The following is a 20248-nucleotide window of genomic DNA, read 5'->3' as shown; positions in this document are numbered from 1 at the left end:
CAATGTTGAATAAAATGTTTCTTATTTAAAGAAAAAGAAAAATTGATATAAATTAAATGTAATACCGAAATATATTTTGTATAATTACCCCTGTGACATTTAGAGTCTTAAGACTTTTCAGAAAGTTAATATGATGGTCTGGCAAAATCAAATCTCCATGATGCAAACTTTATTTTTCAACTGTTTCCCAGATGAACTAAGGCAGAACGTACCTATTCACACTGAAAGGGAAATTCCCATAGCAGTGTTTTATTAGAATCAAGGGGAGAAATCTATGTTTATGTATTATTTAAAAAGCAAATTAACCACAAAATTAAGTATGAAATTCCTTACAGAAACAAGATATCTTCTCTAGTTTTCTCATTTATATCTGTAGTTTTTTTTTATTTTGATCTCACTATTATCATCTCTGTGTCTGATCTAATTATTTCAGTGCTAAGAGAATGTAAATGAGTAAAACTGAAGAGAGAGTATATAAGAGTATAGAGAGGATATACAAGAAATAGTAATATAGTTTTTAATTTTTTATAACAGCTATTTCTACTACATAATAAATGCTCATTTTAAATGATTCAAGAAATTCCTGAAGTACTATAGATAGCAGCCCCTCAACTCAATTCAGTCCCTCTCAGATGGTGTTAAAATATAATAAACTTGATATATATATACCCTCTCATACTTCCAACCTTACTTGAGTGATGGAAACATGTTAGGAATTTAACCAGTTATTTTAACCAAGACCAATTAACAGTGACAAACAAGAGAGGCATAATTCTCTTTCACATGTAAGCCTGGATTTGTGCATGGTTTAGAGAGTTTAGTGCCTCTGCCCCTTGAGATTATCAGAGATTCAGGTTCCTTTTCTCTTGTTGCTCCACCTTCCACTAAGTTGTCCTCATCTGCATGATCAGTTCTACAGTTACATCCACAGTGAAGAGCAAGCTGGTTCCCTTAAAGCCATGACCTGAAGATGTATATGTGATTTCTACTTTTATCCCACCGGTGAGACCTCACTCATGTGGGCACAGCTAGCTGCACTTGAGACTGGGAAATGTCTCTTGACAGACCCAGATAAAATTGGGGAACATTCTATTAATGAAAAAAGGAAAAGGGAGAAAGTAAATATTGGGGAGACAATTAGCAGTCTCTGCCATATTTTATTTGCTATGAACTGATAAAATCTATCATCAATCCATCCGAAAGTACTTAATGAGAACCTACTATATATCATATATTTTTCTGGACATGGAAATTCGCACACACCCCCATCCCTCTACCATCAAACTGGTATCCCCACTCTGTAGGATGGAGTTCCAGTCAGTTTCTGGTCAACATCTCACATCCCCTACTGAGATGAGGATCCAAGTTTAATTGGCTGGCTGTGCACAGCCCCTGTTGCCATGAACGAAGTACCATCTCCCGTTCTCCAGTTCCCTCTGATATAAAGTATTGTCACTCTGTCTGTGCCTTCTACCATACCCCAGACACGGATTAGAACCTTATTGATATCCATGCCAGTTTATTTATTGAGCACTTACAGTCTTCCAAGAACTGTGCTAAGTGTTTTATGTTTTGTATTTGTTATATTATTATAGAACTTATCATCAAAGAAACCCTATGAAGCATATAGTATCCCTACATTTTTATTTTACAAGTGAGGAAATCTAAGTAAAAGAAGTTTAATGACTTGTCCAGAGTCCTACAATGCAGCAGTGGAAGGGATATTACATGAATCCAGGCTTGACTGTTTTTTAAAACTTAAAAAAAAGTACTTTAGATTTAAAACCGAAATATAAAATTGTAGGTTCTGAGCTGTCCATATTGGCATCAGGCCTAACCTAGTTGCTTTTTCTTTTAAAGTCCTGTAGAAATCAAAATCTTTTACAAGGGAAAAGCTTTCTAAGAGGTTCCCTAAAATAAGGTATAATGCCCAGTACAAAGTGGCCAGTCAATAAACAGAGTTTATTGACTTTATTATCACACTCTCTTCTATTTTACTTCCTACCCTGTTTTATCCTGTTGCTCTTTTTTTCAGTAGTAATGTTTACCCATTGCTTGCTGAATAAAAAATGACTTTGCAACATATAAAATTACCAATATTCATCAGTTTTTCACCTATAAAAATATTTCACATGAAATGATATTTGATTATTTTTTACCTACTAACATGTTTTTGATGTGATTCAATCTATGTAAAATAATCCAGACTTACATTCACCATTTGTTCCCTACTGTCATTCCAGCCTCTTATGTCTCTGGGTCATTAACTCACCCAGGAGGAATCACCCAGGTGGGATCACTTGCCACTTCTGTACGCTTACCATCCACTTTCCCAGCATGGCCATTGTCTATGAGCGAGTCTGCTCTGCCCATCTTGCCAACTTCCTTTCCTTTCTTATGGAAAATACCTCTTATTGCCACATGATTCTTATCATACTTCAGTCATATACTGTCCCCCTGGCCAGAGTGGGCATCTAACAGAGGTTGGGCTTCCCACATCTTTTGTAGTCAAAACGCAGAAAGTCTGTTTATCTTCATTTGCTGAAGCTGTAATGTGTACAGCTAGGGAATATTTATTTCTCTGTTTTTCTGTGCAGGCCTACTTTCTCCTCTCTTTGCAGGTCTCTTTTCTCTGCCTGTTCATTCACTCATACACATGGCTGTGTCATGCTTCGTCAACACTTCTATTTTCTTCACGAAACCCTTGGTGTCTTCTATTCAAACTGGGGTTCTGTTATTTGCAAATAAGCATTCTAAAAGTTAATGTAGAATAGGATCTGGAAATAATAAATATTTCTTAAATGAAATACAAAAATGTCAGAATAATCTCCCCCACACACTCACTATAAAATTTGGAAGGCAATATTTGAAAAGCTGGAGATGGAGTTATGAAATGAGTATCTATGTTATATGTGCCCAATGTATTTCAAAAGATCTTTGGAATTCCAAAAAAACTAGTTCACACTAACCATGTTCTTTTTATTTACTGGCTAGTTATTGACAGTATGAAGTATGTCAGAGTAAGAGATAGTAATACAGTTACTAAGTTGCACAATGAGATATTTTATTTTTAATTACATTAATTACTTATTTTTTTCTCTTTGGTTAAATTTTAGTTTTGTAATTGCAAAATGCCAATGTAATCACAGACTGCTTAAATTTATGAAAAGTGAAATAAATTTATATGAGGAGAGGGGAATTTTCCATTTCAATGCCTGTTCTGTTACTCTTTATTTCAAAGAATTATCCATTAATAATGAAATCAGACTGATGCAAAGCATTTCCATTTATCTCAAAAAATTATTATAAGTTGGACACAGCTTTTGCCTTAGTGAATCATGTAGTAGCATTAGACAAATGTAGGAAATGTAATCTTTAAGTAAATGAAATTCTGTTGCTTTCTTTTCTTCAACCAATAGCCAATACTCAAGAAAAATTCTGATTGTTTATACAAATCAGGGATAAGAATATTAGTGTAGATTAACCTCAGAATTCAAATGTGTAAGACAAATTCCAATTTCCAGTGAAAAATAAGTGTAAGCACTTCCTAATTAAAATAGAAAATAATTTTAATAAGCAGCCAACCTATAACTGTACGTCCAGTTTCTTTCTGAAGTGAAACCATTGTTTTGTGTGTCATCCTGCTATGCTTCAGTGAATTTTAATAGTTTAGTGTTCAAACCTTGATTTTTATTTGAAATCTATCCTGTTGAAGGCAAAATGTTGATGCTTCTATGAGGTGAAGTGGAAAGGAAGGTAAAGAAATGCTTGTATCCAGGACTCATTTTAATATGTTCTTGCTACTTTAAATTGCTTAAATGGTACTCGTCAGGTTGCAAGCTAAAGAAATTATAATTCTGATAATAAAAATTGATTAAATCTTATTACCTGAAAAAAATCCACGTCCTCCTAGATAAGCAGGGTTTATAAGGAAGCTGCCAACATCATTTTGAGAGGTTTGATAAGCATGTTAGGAAAACAGTCTCAAATAGCTGTTGAAAATACACCTTTTGATATGGCTCATATTTCACTGCTTCATTACTTTCCATGATAAAAAATAATGCTTGCTATTGAAAATAACTATTTGGAAGGTTTGTAGGCTTATCTCTTCCCATCATTCTAAAATAGCTTTTTCTCTGCTCAGTACCACCAAACTCAAGAAGCTCATATATTTTTTGGCAAAAGGCATTTTAATTTGTGAACATTTGTTTCTGTTCTGAGGCATGTCTTGCTAAACAGAAGTAGGTTTGTTCAGTCCCCTTTCAACTTTATGTTTTTCTCTGTCTTAATGTCTTTTCTCTGAATCTTTGATAAATCAGTTGACCTCTCTCTTGTCTGAGTTGCTTAAAAGCATCTGGTAATAAGTGGATTCCTTTCACTGCCGTTATTCCAAAGATGTAACCAACTTGCACGCACTCTCTGTAAGTCTCCCTGCTCGCCCGTCCCTTCTCACCTGTTTCTTTATGAAGGGACAAGTCTGGTCACAAGTTTGAATACTATTTTAGCCTTTATGCAAAGGCAAACTAGCTATTTTCACCCATGTGTGTCATTTAATTATAGTTTACTCAACACATTAAACAGACTTCAAAAGAGTCATGTTGTTCATGCCATTTTGTACTTCCTATAGTCTCTTAAATCGCTTATGGTGGAAATTAAAGCACTTCACTCTGTGGCTTGAACTGTGATGGGCTTTTTTTAGGTGTGATCATTAATTACACCCTGTGTTCCCTTATCCGAATTTATAACCATCAGAGAAGTAAATGCAGAAATAAAGCAGATGGAGATCAAAAGGTACCTTTATTATGAAGGTGAACTGGAAAATGACTTGGTGCTATGGATTCATTTGGGCTTATTAATACCTTCGACCAAAATCGAGTGTATTTACTCCAAACTAGCCAGTTGTAAACTCCCTACTGGAATGAACAACTAACAAATGAAGAAGGAAGAGAAAGTGTACATCCTGGATTCAGGACATCGGGAAAGAAAGAGAAGGGTCTGCTCATCTGCCACGCTTCATTTCTTCACCCAAATCCACTGATCAGATATGATGCTTTTCCTTGGATGGCAAATCATGATGCAGGAGGCAGGTTGATGCCGAGATTTTTTTTTTCTCCTATACTTTTCCCTTCTAGTGAGTGAATAAGCCTCTCTGTGCGAACATGATCAATGGGAAACAAGGATCCCCACCACTGCCTTCCCATTATTTTCCCTTTATCTTCATCATCTTCTTTCCCTGAGAGTCCAGTAAAACTATCAAACCTCATCAAATGAAAATACCAGGACCTCTCTATTCCCTTCCACCCTGACTCCTCACACACACCATTGAGTTAACGAGGATTGATCACTTTCATATCTTTTTTATTCAACAGCAATCTAGGGAGCATCTTTGCTGCCAGGTATTACGCTGAGTCCCAGAGATGCCAAAATTAACAGACACAAACTGTTGTCAAGGAATTCAAAAAGCATCTATCCAATATATTGGATTTATGCACCTGTACTATTTAAATCAATTGGTGTGGCCCTACTGGGATATTATAATACTTGTATTTTTAGACTGTATTCTGAAATGTCACTTCTATAAGACTGCAGATTATACCCTGTGGGCAAAATTTCCCCTATAATTATGTTTATTCTCCCTAACTAACTCCTGGTCTGTGCCTTCTTTGTGCCTCTCTGGAGATTAGTTCAGTGACTCTCTCTCTTTGGGACTTTTTCTGTGAGAGTAGTTTTGCCATTTAACTGCATAACAAATGCATGCTTCTTCCTGTTATTTCCCAGGTGTTCAGTAGCTTGAGGCTGTTTTTCTTTGATTAATCTATTGTCTTTTTTGTGCCTGATTTGCTGATTTATGTGTCACACTGGTCTCATTTCACCCCAGGCTAGTCATCTTGTTGCATGTTGTTTACTTGTTGAATGTAATCACCCATGTTGGGTTTGATCTGTAATCACAAACAGCTCCAAGAAGCCTGTCATTGATCCTCCCATGACCCCATGTTGGCCTCTAAACTTGATCCTTTCCTCTGCTTCTCTTCATTTTGCTTTCGCTGCTCAACTCACTCCATTAAGCCTTCTTTCCTAACTACTCTAATGAGAGTACCCTTGACAAGACAGTTAACCTTATCTAGTATGCCTAATCCAGTGGTCAGATTTGTGTTCTGAGCTTACACAACTCAGCAGCAGCATTTACCAGTTGACCTAGTTAAAGAACTTTCTGCTCTTGGCTTTTGTGACTAGCTTTATTTATCTCTCCCTTCTCCATCTCTGTTGTTGGCTCCCCTTCCTCTGACCAGGATCTAAATGTTTGAGTGACACAGGCGTCTGCCCTGAGGGCCGTCACACTCCCTTGAACAGGTGATGGCCTGCATACTTCAGGTGCCGCTGCTGATGGTATTTTCTCAGCAGTTGTGCCAATTGACAGGCCCAGATTGTGAAATCTGAAGTCAGACAGCTTGGGTTCTTCCATTTGGTCTCTTTGTAGGGCCTTGACAAAATTACTTTACTTCTCTGTGAACTTTTTTTCTTCAGTTGTAGTATGGAGATAGTAATGGTATCTGTTTCATAGGATATATTTTAAGATTAAGCATAAATGCATAGAATCCTTAAAAGTGCCTGGTTCTCAGTAAGTGTCTCATAAGTGTTAGATAGGACCATTATTATCATTTAAAGCTCTGGTTGGGCACTCTCTGACAGTGATGTACTAGAGGGCCCATCTTCAGTCACTGACAAATGACTTTTTGAGATGGAAACATTATTCTTTCAATGTCATTCAGTGGGTTTTCTCATTAATACACAAAAGAATACTCTATCAAAAAAAAAGTACAAAAATATGGTACCTAAATTTTAGAGTCTGAAAGTGGGTGCTAATTGCTAAAAACTTAGATAAAATATTTATGTTACAAGAAGTTCCTTTATCTCTTATTTCTGGTTTCTTGTTTAAAATGAAACATGTAAGAAGAGCATCAGCTATGTGGCTGCTTTCTTCCTTAATTTTCATTTTGTGGTTTACTGTACTTGCATTTGTATCAAAAGAACATGCAGTTATTTTAAGTTAATCAAAATGGTTGGTCTATTAAATGACCTTATGAAAGAAAAGTAAAGCATGTAAATGAAATACCCCTTCAGAAAGGTACACAATTTTGTAAAAAATAAGAGTGTGCAGATGGCACATTCTTCATTATGTGCTCAAAGAAGATAGCTTTAGGTAGTTTACCCAGTATCCTCTCTTTTCTTCGAATACCATGTTGTCATCATCCTATTTCAAGTCTGTCTTCAGTATTCCATTCATTCTTTGTATGATTATTATGTGCTGTCAAACAAATGTATATGCTATTATTAATGAAGACACAACTATACAAATTTAGGGAAAGAACATGAATAACATTATTCATTACACTTTGATATTCATTTCTCTATAATTGACACATTTTGATTGGGTATGCTAGGAAATGTATTTCTTAAAGATTATATGTGATATAAAATACATAATTTCAAAGTGTATTTTGCAAGTAAATTGGTTACAATTCAGTACTTTTTTGATGATTTATCAATATTTAGTCAAGGGTTCTCTTTTTAAAAATTACTAATATTCTTCCATAGTGAATAAAATTCAATCATTGCCCTGGGAAAATTCACCCAAGTAACAGGCACCCTTGGCCAACATAGTGCCCATTGCATGATTTATGTTCATGATGATACAAGCATTAGATTGAATGATAATTATTGAGGGATAATATCTAGATGGAGACATACCCCTCTTATTCAATATAATGACTTTGCTGCCATACCCAAATGATTATTACCATCATTATTTTATGAGACAGTAGATGATAGATAGATAGAGCTATCTCATACTCTACAATTCTCTGAAACCTGTTTGATTAAGTATTTTATATGTATGTTAAGGGTCTGAATACAGTACTGAAGTGATAAGCTCATGATTCTAGTTACCAGTCATGACTGCTCATCACAGGGCATTGCTTGAGCTTAATCTACAGCTTCCTCTCACCCTTGTGCAAGTCACCACCTGGCCTGAACTACTGCAGAAACTTCAATACCTTCTCTCCTAATTCCCTTTTGCTCAATTTACCATTAAACGAACACATCACTTCCATATTTAAAACATTCAGTAGGCTCTTGTTATTCTTAGAAGTCCCAAATCCTTACCATACCCTGCATGGTCTTGCCTGTTTTGCCCATTTCCTCTCTTGACAAGTTCATCCCACTCCCTTTTGCTCCACCTGCTCAAGTTCTTTCTCAAATGGGCTGAGGTGGTTTCCACAATGGAAAATTCCCCCATACTGCTCTGATGCCTAGGAGGCATTTTCTTTCTCTCTACATCCAAGAAACCCTTATCACCTTTCAACTTTGGTATATTGGTCTCCTCCTCAGGACCATAGCCATCAAATTCCCAAGACGTATGCTCTCATAGCATCCTCTGTTTCTCCACAGTAGCTGTTATCACAGTAGTCATTTAAAAACTAGTGGTATCATAGGTATTTTATTGGCAGTTCTTTCCTCCCAATCATAAGCTCCACAAGGACAAGGACCTTATTTATCATTTCAAGGAAAGCTTTCAATTATTATTCACTGAATGAATAAAGAAATGAAAATATAAATAAGAAGAACATTTTTAAAGTCTGTTTAGATGTTTGCTGTGGAAGCAAAATTATCTGCCTCATATTAATGAATTTAGCCATAGCTAGGAAGTTTTACTGGGGCAAAATCTACAGGTCTTAATGAGAAGTTCATGAAAAACTTCAGAGAATGGGAGACCATTGAAAATAGGAAGTGCTTTTAGACAAGCCTGTGATAACCATTATATATCATAAGATGGAAAAAAGAGGTTAGTAAATATTTCAATATCTATTAAAACACAATTGCGGGATTTCCTTGGTGGCGCAGTGGTTGAGTCCACCTGCCAATGCAGGGGACATGGGTTCAATCCCTGGTCAGGGAAGATCCCACATGCCGCAGAGCAGCTAAGCCCATGCACCGCAACTACTGAGCCTGTGCTCTAGAGCTCGTGAGCCACAACTATTGAGCACATGTGCCACAACTACTGAAGCCCATGCTCCTAGAACCCGTGGTCCACAACAAGAGAAGCCAGGGCAATGAGAAGCCCGTGAACCGCAACAAAGAGTACCCCTGCTCGCCGCAACTAGAGAAAGCCTGCCCGCAGCAACAAAGACCCAATGCAGCCAATAAATAAATTTATTTTTTTAAATGCAATTGAAATTAAATATATATTTATCCCGACTATTAATTTCATGAATTCAAGTGTTTTTTTAAGGGCTTGCTAAAAAAAAAGGACAGGATTTTCCTCCTCTATCAAAAAATTTGTTACAGTAATCCTAAGGACTATTGACTTATAACTTGAAATTGTAATCTACATTCAGATAAACTACAATTTATTTAAGTGTTTTTTTAGAAGTGTGCAGTTATTCTCTCAAAGTTACGAGCTAAGTTTGTCATGAGTGATTAATTTTATACAACAATCAGATGATAATTTACACTGGCCTCACTGATTTAGCTCTTATCAACCCGTCCACATAAAAGTGCTATACAGATTCCATCCAAGTAAGGAACATATCAAAAGTCATGTTTTCAACTTGATAATATGACTTTTCAAATAAAATGCAGAGACTAATTCGTTAGCTTTAAGACAATACAGAATGTCAGTTTTTTATGACTTTGTAGAACCTGATTCTGTTCTTCTCCTTTAGGTGCTCATATCAGTATATTCGAGTTACAGACAAGGGGAATATGTGTAGTTTGAAAAAATACTATGTGGTTCCTACTTGCCTCCCTTCCCCGCCTCTCCCTTGTGGATAATCACATCTATATTTTGTACCAGTGGATTTTCTTATGATTGGAATTATGACATCCATGGTGACAGATTCCCCACAGGGGGTTCAATGCTTCTGAAACTAAATTTAGCTTCTCATTTCCCATCTACGTTCTGACACAGCCATTCCCATAAACGCTTCAATAATTAAGCAGAAACAGATGCAGATCTCAACTACATCCAGTATTTGCTTTGAAAAATATGTTATTTGAATGCAGTGGAAATTTCATCTCCCATTAAACACTCTAAAATTCTTAAATGCTGCTTCTCTGTATGGAGTGTGGCTTCCTATGGAACATTTCCATATCCCATCCCCAGAACAGACACATTAAATGTAGACACATTGGTTTTGCTACAACAAAGAATGGTTATCAATAGGAACAACAATTGCCCATTTTGTCAACAGGATGAAAGCTAACAATTCAGAAGGTCAGAGATTTATTTTTACACATAGAAAAAGAAAAAAGAGACCTCGTAAGGGTGTGGGTCAGTCAGTTATTTTACATTAATAAGGTTTGCTGAGTAATCATTAAATGTGACTTGGGCTTGTTACAGCCAAGCTATTTTTCAGATCTATGCCAAAGTTAAAATTAGCTACTTCTGAAAGGTGGTCCGATTTCTGTTAGGATTGCTGAGAGAGAGCGGTGGCCATCAGTTCTGTGAATCAAAGGATCGCTTTTACCTTTGCACACTAGAGACAGACTTAAGAAATTATCTCAGCTGTGGACCAGGTCAAGTCATGGTTCTCTGGACCTCTCTTCCATGATTTATATGCAACAAACTTCTTGATTTGCAATTTGGGCTCCTTACATGACTATGGAATGTAAATATTATAGATGATTGTGCTTCTCTTCTACATGCCAGTCTTGAATTTAAGATATTTTCCATATGTACCTAACAACCCTGCTATAACTAACTTTCCTCTGGTAACCTACTGGTTAAGAAAATATGGTTAACCATGTTGTCTACAATATCCCAAGACTAAAACATGAAGAATTGTCTCTTTTATTAAAATATACCAGAGCTTGAAAATCCTGCCTTAATAGATTGGGATGCTCTTTTAATATTGTTTAAACTTAATTCAAATCATTCTTTATACATTATAAGTCTATAGGCTGTTAATATATTTTTGTATAGAGTATATCATATTATTTGTATTTTATGGTAAATATTGATTTTTAGCTTGCACTTGGCTGTTTCTTGTTTTAAAAGTCTGAATTTTAAGGATTTAAGGATGGTGGGTGCATTTTTTTTTTAATATTCATTCATTTATTTACCTTTTAAGAAAAACATACTGAGTACTATTGTATACCTGGTAATGCAGTAGGTATTATGAACACAAAGCTAAATAACACATACCCTCTCCCTCCCTCTAAATACCTGTGCGTGATTAGTGCTGACATGTAATTGATTTTCAATCTATACATACTTAATTGAATTAAAATGCATTTTAATCTTGATTTTCTTAGATACACCTATGAAACATGAATTTGAATATGAAATTCAATTTGAATCTGAAGTTGAGAGGGTTAATTTGGAATCCTGCGTGGCTTTATATTTGATCAAAAAATCTTATAATATGGAGGCTGAAAGGATAACATTGGTCTTCAGTGTGATATTTTCACCAAAGAAACCATTGAGGTAAACCTGCTTTTACCCCTATTTTCTTTAAACAATATTATTATTCTTTTAAACTAAATAATGTGGTTTTTTTCTTTCCATCTTTCTATATTTCAGTTTCATTACTTCTTTGATGCCATTGAGGTAAATAGATTATTTCTAGCTATCAAGCTGTGAAAAGCATTCAGATGAAAAAATAGTCCAAATTATTAGAAATCTGAGATATCCTTCAGGAATCGTGACCTCCCCAAGGTCATTAGGATATGCTGTTAGCAAAACAGGGCTGTCTACTTTGAAAAAAAAATTTTAATTACTGACTTGGTGCTATACAATGGCAACACGATGTTTCTTGATACTACTCCTCAGAACCTGTTCAAATGATGAAAATGCCTAAACTGTGTTCTCCTTTGCAATTGCTGTCATTACCATTTTACCACCCCAAACCATAGTGTTGCATATCCTTTAGTAAAGTTTAAGAGGGTCACACTGGAATGTATGAGAATAGTAAGCTTTGCATGTCTGTCCTCTGGGAAACCTCATCCAATGTCTTTATACTTATTTTTAAGCAACTGATACTTAGCACCTACAAATACTGTATGATAGGTCGGATCTGAAACAGGACTTTATTTGTCTTAACGCAGCCTGGCAATGAAAAAACAATTGAAACAATTGAAAGTGTTACTTGTGCTTTTAACCATTTCTGTAATTTAACTATGTATTTGATGTAGCCATGCATGTGTTTAAAGTGGCTTTTGAGTTTGTAGTCCAATAACTAAAAGATACCAGGGTCACCTACAGGAAGCAATAATAAAATCAGACTGCAATAAGAAAGAATACTACAAATTTTGACCCTCTTTTATCTTCTCTTTCATTTTCATAGTTTTCTGTGTTTACTTGTTAGTATTTTTCCACATTTGGCTTAGTATTATGGTGATTTACTGACATGGAAATTACCAGCAAAAGACAAAAGGGGAAGATATTCTCATTAGTGAACAGGAGCAGAACCAATGTGAATTTATGTTCATTCAATATTTTGTGAATTTAGAGCTTATTAGTGAATATTTGAGAAACTGATTTAGGACAACTTATATTCATGATTTATAAATTTTTGTGAGTATTTTATGGTGTTCTGATGTAGTTTAGTACTTCTATTTTGTGCACACATATGTGTATATATTCATTTGCTTTTGTCATTCCTTCTTCCATATGTATTTGGGATGGTTCACTGCAATACACACCATTAAATGAGAAAGAAAAGCAAAATAAAACCAATAGCTCTAAATTTTGAAAAAGAACAAGAAAATAACTTTACCCAAATCATACTTTACCTAGATAATTTAAATAAGTATTAAATTTAATTCTTCTCTTCCTGATTGACAGGGTAAAAAAAAGACAACAAAATTTTCATGTTTTGGTTAAAGAAAATGTAACATTGTTTCACAACATTAAAAACAAGGTAATTTTTCACATTCATCCTTTCACAGAATAGTGCTGACATAATAAAAGTAATGGTCTGGGCCCTAAATGGTGTTTTTACAAAAAATAAAATATAATAAAAACAAGAATATTGTTCCTAAATGTCTTGACCTTTTCTTTTTAAAAATTTTTATTGGAATATAGTTGATTAACAATGTTGTGTTAATTTTTGCTCTACAGCAAAGTGAATCAGTTATACATGTACATATATCCACTCTTTTAGATAAAAATCAAGGGTATAATACCAAAACTTAAAGCGATCAAATAGCTAATATTGTCATGAATCAGTCTGATGATTCTAATTTAACACAGGTCTGAACTTTTTTTTAGTAGAGAAAGTATAGATGTTATTTGTCTTAAGGAATATTTACAAATAATAATTATCTTAGCTCAACATTTTCCTGGAACTTTTTAACCTGCTCAAGAGATGAACAGAATGAGAACCCAAAGTTCTTTTTCACAGAGTTTGGAACAGATGACTTGGCATAGGAAATATCATATATGTACATTGTTAGGAATCCACAGTATTGACCATAAAATGGTTCACTGTGTCATCCCTGAAACTGAGTGGTCTTCCTCACTGTGGGCCAAAAAGGTTGACTCGGTGGCTTCCCACTAACTCAGAGAATTGGCTGCTGAATGAAATTATTCAACAGTGTTCATTTGATCATGTTTATTCATTTATTCAAAAATCATTTAGTATCTACAAAAGAGACAAAATCCCTGCACTTTTGGAATATTGAGCCTAGTGAGAGTGATAGATAAGAGAGAATTAAATACATAAGTAAACAAGAACATTTCAGATTGTCCCAAGAAGGAAATAAATAAGGGGAAATAGAGAGCTATAAAGGATATACACCAGATTAGGTAGACAGGCTTTCATGAAGAGGTGATGTCTGAAGAAAGACCTTACAGGTGAGAAGAGCTTGGAAGAGTATTTGAGACAGAGGAGGTAATAAATGCCGAAGCCATAGGACAGGAAAATGTTTGGCATGAACAATGAATAATAAGGAGCCCAATGTTTCTCTAACACAGTAAGCAAAGGAGAAAGTAACCAATTGGAGAAGAGTTTGGCCAGGATCTGATCACATAGGGTCAGGAGCCTATGAATTTGTCATTTATGCTAGAAACAGTTGGAAATGACTGAGGATAAATATTTGACAGGTTGATTTACGTCAACTTGTGTATGTGATTCATAAAATTCTGTAACTGCTGTGTGATAATCTGGTGTAGTTTAATAATTCTATTTTGTGCATGTGTACATATTCATTTACTTCTGTGATTCCTTGCTCCACATGAATTTGAGGTGGTTCAAATATAGACATAGAGTTAAATAAGAAAAACCAGAATAAAATCATAGCTCAAAGTTGTGGATGTCTTCTTCTTGTTAAATGGCAAGAGTAGGAGTGGGTAGACCAGTTATTGAAATAGTGCTCTTGAAATAGTCCTAATAGAGGAATATAGTTTCATTCACTAAGACAGGACAGTGTGAGAGAGGTGTAGCTTTAGGTTTTATATTTTGGATATAACTTTAAGATGATTTATCAGTCATCATGGGTTTCCTTATACTGAATAATATTTCACTGTTTCAATGCAATACACTTTATTGTTACTAGCACTCTATTGAAGGAATATTTTTTAAATTTTGGTACCAGTTTTTTGATGGTATAAATAATGCAGCAGTGGACATCCTTATACACATCGCTTCTTGAAATCTTTGAGGTATATCTCTGAGGGAAATTACTAATAGTGAATTAGCTGGGTTAGTGTGTGCAATTTTTCAAATTTGTCCAACTGTTCCCCAAATGGTTGAGTAATTTTACAGTCCAATTTAAAGAGGGTAAGAGTTCTCAGAACTGTTCTGACAGTTTTACATAAGAGGATTGTGATTTCTTGGTCCAGTCTGACATAAGATATGATATTGCAACCACACCATCATACGTTTGAGTCATTTCCACCCTAAGCAAGCAAACACACTGGTAACCATTCCTCAACTTCAGCTACTGACCTATATCTCCACTTTTCTTCAGAGCCAAGTGCTTAGAAAGGCTATCTTTACTGTCTTCATTGATTCAACTGCCACTCAATTATGTTTTGCATAAAGTGTTCTTGATGTTTATCATTTGCAATTTCATTTTTTAAAGCTTCAATTTAAGTTACTTTTGGGGGCTTTGGAAGTGTTCACAGAAAATATAATTTTTCTATGTGAAGCAAGAGTTCAAAAGAGTTTCTCATGTGTTTCATTTTTACAGAAAATCCCCCTATGTAATACCTTTTAGTGTAATACTTGGGTCCATTTGCCAACCTCTCCTCAGATTCTTAAATAGTATGATATTCTATGCTGGTTACAGAAAATTTGCAGTCAATTCTGCATATGTTACTGATTCTTAGTAAATAACTAGAGAGTAAATAAGATGCCCTATGAAATAATTACCTCAAAGGGAAGAAGATAACATGGACTATGACCTACAAAATTATGTAATTAACAGACATATACATCTTTTTAAAGAATTAAAATCCTCAGTATTTTACAGAAACCACAGGTTTGCTTACATTTTCACCTTAGATGTTGATCTCCTATGCTGTATTCTCTTTGCTTGCTTTCCTGTGGTATCCTTTATAAATCTCTTTTTCTGTTCAAGGTCTCAAGTTATACTGAAAGTAGAGTGCATGACAGATGGGATCTGGCAATTTCCCATAATGTTGGTTGCTACTGAGCCTGATGTAGATGATGTCATTGACATCGAAGGGGTTGGTTTATTTAAGGAATCTACTGTTAACTTCAGGCTGACAAGTCAGACAAGGTAATACATCAAGCAAAAGTATGTAACTAGTTCTGTGAATGTAATTTATGCTGAACTGGGAAACAAAATTTAAGATGGAAAATTCTACTATGTCATCTTTTGCTGGTTAAGCCAGAGCAGTATTGCTTCTATGAATCAAAGCTTTATATATTTCATATTTTTTATTTAAAACTTGGAAAATAAAACCTATAAAGACCAAAAACAATAAGAAAAAGTAAATAGGTATTGAAATTTAGAATAATATTTCTATTTGTTTTTCAAAGGGTGTTTTAATGTATTTTTTCAAAGATAGATGGAATGTTTCTCAGTAAATTTTAAGGGTTTTGGATTATTAAGTGGTTTAATTAAGTAGAGATGATTAGGTAACCTATATTGATTCCATTTTCTATATTATTCTGCTCAACCATAGCTATCTTTGTTATACTTGTGATAACATAGGCAGAGTGACAATACTTTTACCTATCTCACACGTAAAATATATTTTACAGCTTTTTTTTGAGGTATAACATACTTACCATAAAATTCACCCATTGTAAGTGTAACTTTCAGTATTTTTTGAAAATGTATAGAATTTACAATCATAGCCACATTCTAGGTTTAGAACTCTTCTATCTCCCCCAAAATTTCCCTCAAGCCCCTTTGCAGTCAACACTCACTCTCACCCACAGTCTGAAGCAGCCATTGATTTGCTTTCTGTCCCTATAGCCTTACCTTTTCTGGATATTTTATATAAATAAAATCACCCCATATGTAGTGGGTTTTTTTTAAAAATTGTTTTTATGCAGTTTTAGGTTTCCAACAAAACTGAGAGGAAGGCACAGAGATTTCTCTTTCACCCCCTGCCCCTACACATGCGTAAGCCTCCCCTATTATCAACATCACTCACAAGAATGGTGCATTTTTTAATAAGAATACACCCATGTTGACATATCATAATCATCCAAAAGTCCATAGTGTACAATAGGGCTCACTCTTGGTGTCATATATTCTATGAGTTTAGACAAAAGTATGATGACATATATTCATCTTATAGTATCACACAGAGTATTTTCACTGCCCTAAAAATCCTCTGTGCTCTCCCTATTAATCTTTCGTACCCCACCCTTGGAAACCACTGATATTTTTATTGTCTGCATAGTTTTCTCTTTTACAGGATGTCATATAATTGGAATCAAACAGTATGTAGCCTTTTCAGATTGGCTTTTCTTACTTAGCAATATGCATTCAAGCTTTATCCATGTCTTTTCATGGCTTGAGAGCTCATTTCTATTGATTTGTGTTCACTCCCTTTTTTGCTTGATGAATTTGGCTAAAGGTTTATCATTTTGTATATTTGTTCAAAGAACCAGCTTTTAGTTTCATTGATCTTTACTATTATTTTCTCTGTCTCTATTTCATTTATTTCTTCTTTGATCTTTATGATTTCTTTCCTTCTACTAACTTTAGGTTTTGTTTGTTCTTCTTTCTCTAGTTGCTTAAGGTGTAAGGTTAGGTTGTTTATTTGAGATTTTTCTTGTCTCCTGAGGTAAGATTGTATTGCTATAAACTTCCCTCTTAGAACTGCTTTAACTGCACCCCATAGGTTTTGGGTCATTGTACTTTCACATTCATTTGTCTCTAGGTATTTTTTGATTTCCTCTTTGATTTCTTCAGTGATCCATTGGTTGTTTAGTAACCTATTGTTTAGCCTCCACGTGTTTGTGTTTTTTATACTTTTATAGTTAGTTTATTTCTAATCTCATAGTGTTGTGATCAGAAAAGATGCTTCATGTGATTTCAATTTTCTAAAATTTACCAAGGCTCGCCTTGTGGCCCAACATGTGGTCAGTCCTGGAGAATGTTCCATGTGCACTTGAGAAGAATGTGTATTCTGCTGCTTTTGAATGGAATGCTCTATAAATTTCACTTAAGTCCATCTGCTCTAATGTGTCATTTAAGGACTGTGTTTCCTCATTGATTTTCTGTCTGGATGATCTGTCCATTGAAGAAAGTGGGGTGTTACAGTCCCCCACTATTATTGTGTCACTGTTGATTTCTCCCTTTATATTTGTTAGTATTTGCCTTATATATTGAGGTGCTCCTATGTTGAGTGCATATATATTTACAATTGTTATATCTTCTTCTTGGACTGATCCCTTGATCCTTATGTAGTGTCCTTCTTTGCCTCTTATAACAATCTTTATTTTAAAGTCTATTTTGTCTGATATGAGTATTACTACACCAGCTTTCTTTTGATTTCCATTTGCATGGAATACCTTCTTCCAGCCCTTCAATTTTAGTCTGTATGTGTCCCTAGGTCTGGAGTGGGTCTCTTGTAGACAGCATATATATAAAGGTCTTGTTCTTATATCCACTCAGCCAGTCTATGTCATTTGTTTGTTAAATTTAATCCATTTACATTTAAGGTAATTATTGATATTGTGTATTCCTATTGCCATTTTCTTAATTGTTTTGTGTTTGTTTTTGTAGGTCTTTTTTCTTCCCTTCTTCTTTTGTTCTCTTCTCTTTTGGTTTGATGAGCATCTTTAGTATTGTGTTTGGGTTGCTTTTTCTTTTGTGTGTGTATCTATTATAGTTTTGGGGTCTGCTGTTCCCATGAGGTTTTTGGGTTTTTTTTTATAAATTTATTATTTATTTATTTATTTATTTATTTATTGGCTGCATTGGGTCTTTATTGTTGCACATGGACTTTTGGTAGTTGTGATGAGCAGGGGCTACTTTTCATTGTGGTGTGTGGGCTCCTAATTGCAGTGGCTTCTTTTGTTGCAGAGCACAGGCTCTAGGCACATGGGCTTCAGTAGTTGCAGCACACAGGCTCAATTGTTGTGGCTCACAGGCTCTAGAGTGCAGGCTCAATAGTTGCGCTGCATGGGTTTAGTTGCTCTGTGGCATGTGGGTTCTTCCTGGAGCAGGGATCGAACCCAGGTCCCCTGCATTGGCAGGCAGATTCTTAACCACTGCACCACCAGGGAAGTCCCTTCCATGAGATTTAGATGTAACAATGTATATATGTACAAAGTTTTTTGCTTTGTTTTGTTTGTTTGTTTTTGGTTTTTTTGTTTGTTTTTTAAGTTGCTAGTCTCTTTTCTGCCGATAGGAGTTCCTTTAGCATTTGTTGCAAAGCTGGTCTGGTGGTGCTGAATTCTCTTAGCTTTTGCTTGTCTCTAAAGTTTTTGATTTCTCCATCATATCTGAATGAGAGCTTTGCAGGTAGAGTGTTCTTGGTTATAGATTCTTCTCTTTCTTCACTTTAAATACATCATGCCACTCCCTGCTGGCTTGCAGAGCTTCTGCTGAGAAATCAGCTGATAACCTTATGGAAGTTCCATTGTATGTTATTTGTCATTTTTCCCTTGCTGCTTTTAATATTTTTTGTTTGTCTTTAATTTTTGTCAGTTTGATCACTGTCTTGGCATGTTCCTCTTTGGGTTTATCCTGCCTGGGACTGCGCTTCATGGACTTGGTTGAATGTTTCCTTTCCCATGTTAGGGAATTTTTCAGCTATTATCTCTTCAAATATTTTCTTCATTCCTTTATTTCTCTCTTCTCCTTCTGGGACCCCTATAATGCAAATATTGTTGCGTTTAATGTTGACCCAGGTCTCTTAGTCTTTATTCATTTCTTTTCTTTTTTTTTTTTTTTTCTGTATTCTGTCCCCTAGCAGTGATTTCCACCATTCTGTCTTCCAGGTCATTTATCCATTCTTATGCCTCACTTACTCTGCTGCTGATTCCTTCCAGTATATTTTTCATTTCAGTTATTGTACTGTTCATTTCCGTTTATTTTTTCTTTAGTTTTTCTAGGTCTTCATTAAACATTTCTTGCATCGTCTCAATCTTTGCCTCCATTCTTTTTCCAAGATCCTGGATCATCTTCAATGTCATTTTTCTGAATTCTTTTCCTGGAAGGTTGCCTGTCTCCACTTCATTTGATTGTTTTTCTGGGGTTTTATCTTGTTCCTTCATCTGCGACATAATTCTTTGCCTTTTCATTTTGTCTAACTTTCTGTGATTGTGGTTTTCGTTCTGCAGACTGCAGGATTGTATTTCTTCTTGCTTCTGCTGTCTGCCCTCTGGTGAATGAGACTATCCAAGAGGCTTGTCCAAGCTTCCTGATAGGAGGGACTGGTGGTGGGTAGAACTGGGTCTTGCTCTGGTGGGCAGAGCCCTGCTCAGTAAAATTTTAATCCACTTGTCTACTGATCGGTGCAGCTGTGTTCCTTCCCTGTTAGTTGTTTGGCCTGAGGTAACCCAGCACTGGAGCCTACAGGCTATATGGTGGGGCCAATGGGAGCTTCTGGGAGGGCTCACACCTATGGACACTTCCCAGAACCCCTGGTGCCAGTGCCCCTGTCCCCGTGATTAGCCGCAGCCACCCCCTGCCTCTGCAGAAGACCCTCCAACATTAGCAGGTAGGTTTCGTTCAGTCTCCTGTGGGGTCACTTCTCCTTTCTCCTGGGTCCTGGTGCACACAAGACTTTGTGTGTGCCCTCCAAAAGTGGAAT

The 20248-nt window shown here is 35.5% G+C and overlaps 1 protein-coding gene across 1 annotated transcript in view; it reads left to right on the top strand.

Annotated features, from left to right (window-relative positions):
• The window catches only part of CFAP47 (cilia and flagella associated protein 47), a 474307-nt gene that overhangs the window by 424190 nt on the left and 29869 nt on the right, over positions 1-20248 (top strand). The window contains exons 62-63 of the mRNA XM_057717674.1: positions 11314-11485; positions 15583-15744. Of these exons, the coding sequence (XP_057573657.1) occupies positions 11314-11485; positions 15583-15744 (334 nt within the window). The remainder of the gene's footprint in view (positions 1-11313; positions 11486-15582; positions 15745-20248) is intronic.

The sequence above is a fragment of the Hippopotamus amphibius genome, chromosome X (assembly GCF_030028045.1).
Source record: "Hippopotamus amphibius kiboko isolate mHipAmp2 chromosome X, mHipAmp2.hap2, whole genome shotgun sequence".
NCBI lineage: Eukaryota > Metazoa > Chordata > Mammalia > Artiodactyla > Hippopotamidae > Hippopotamus > Hippopotamus amphibius.
This window is presented reverse-complemented; position numbering and strand designations above follow the sequence as displayed.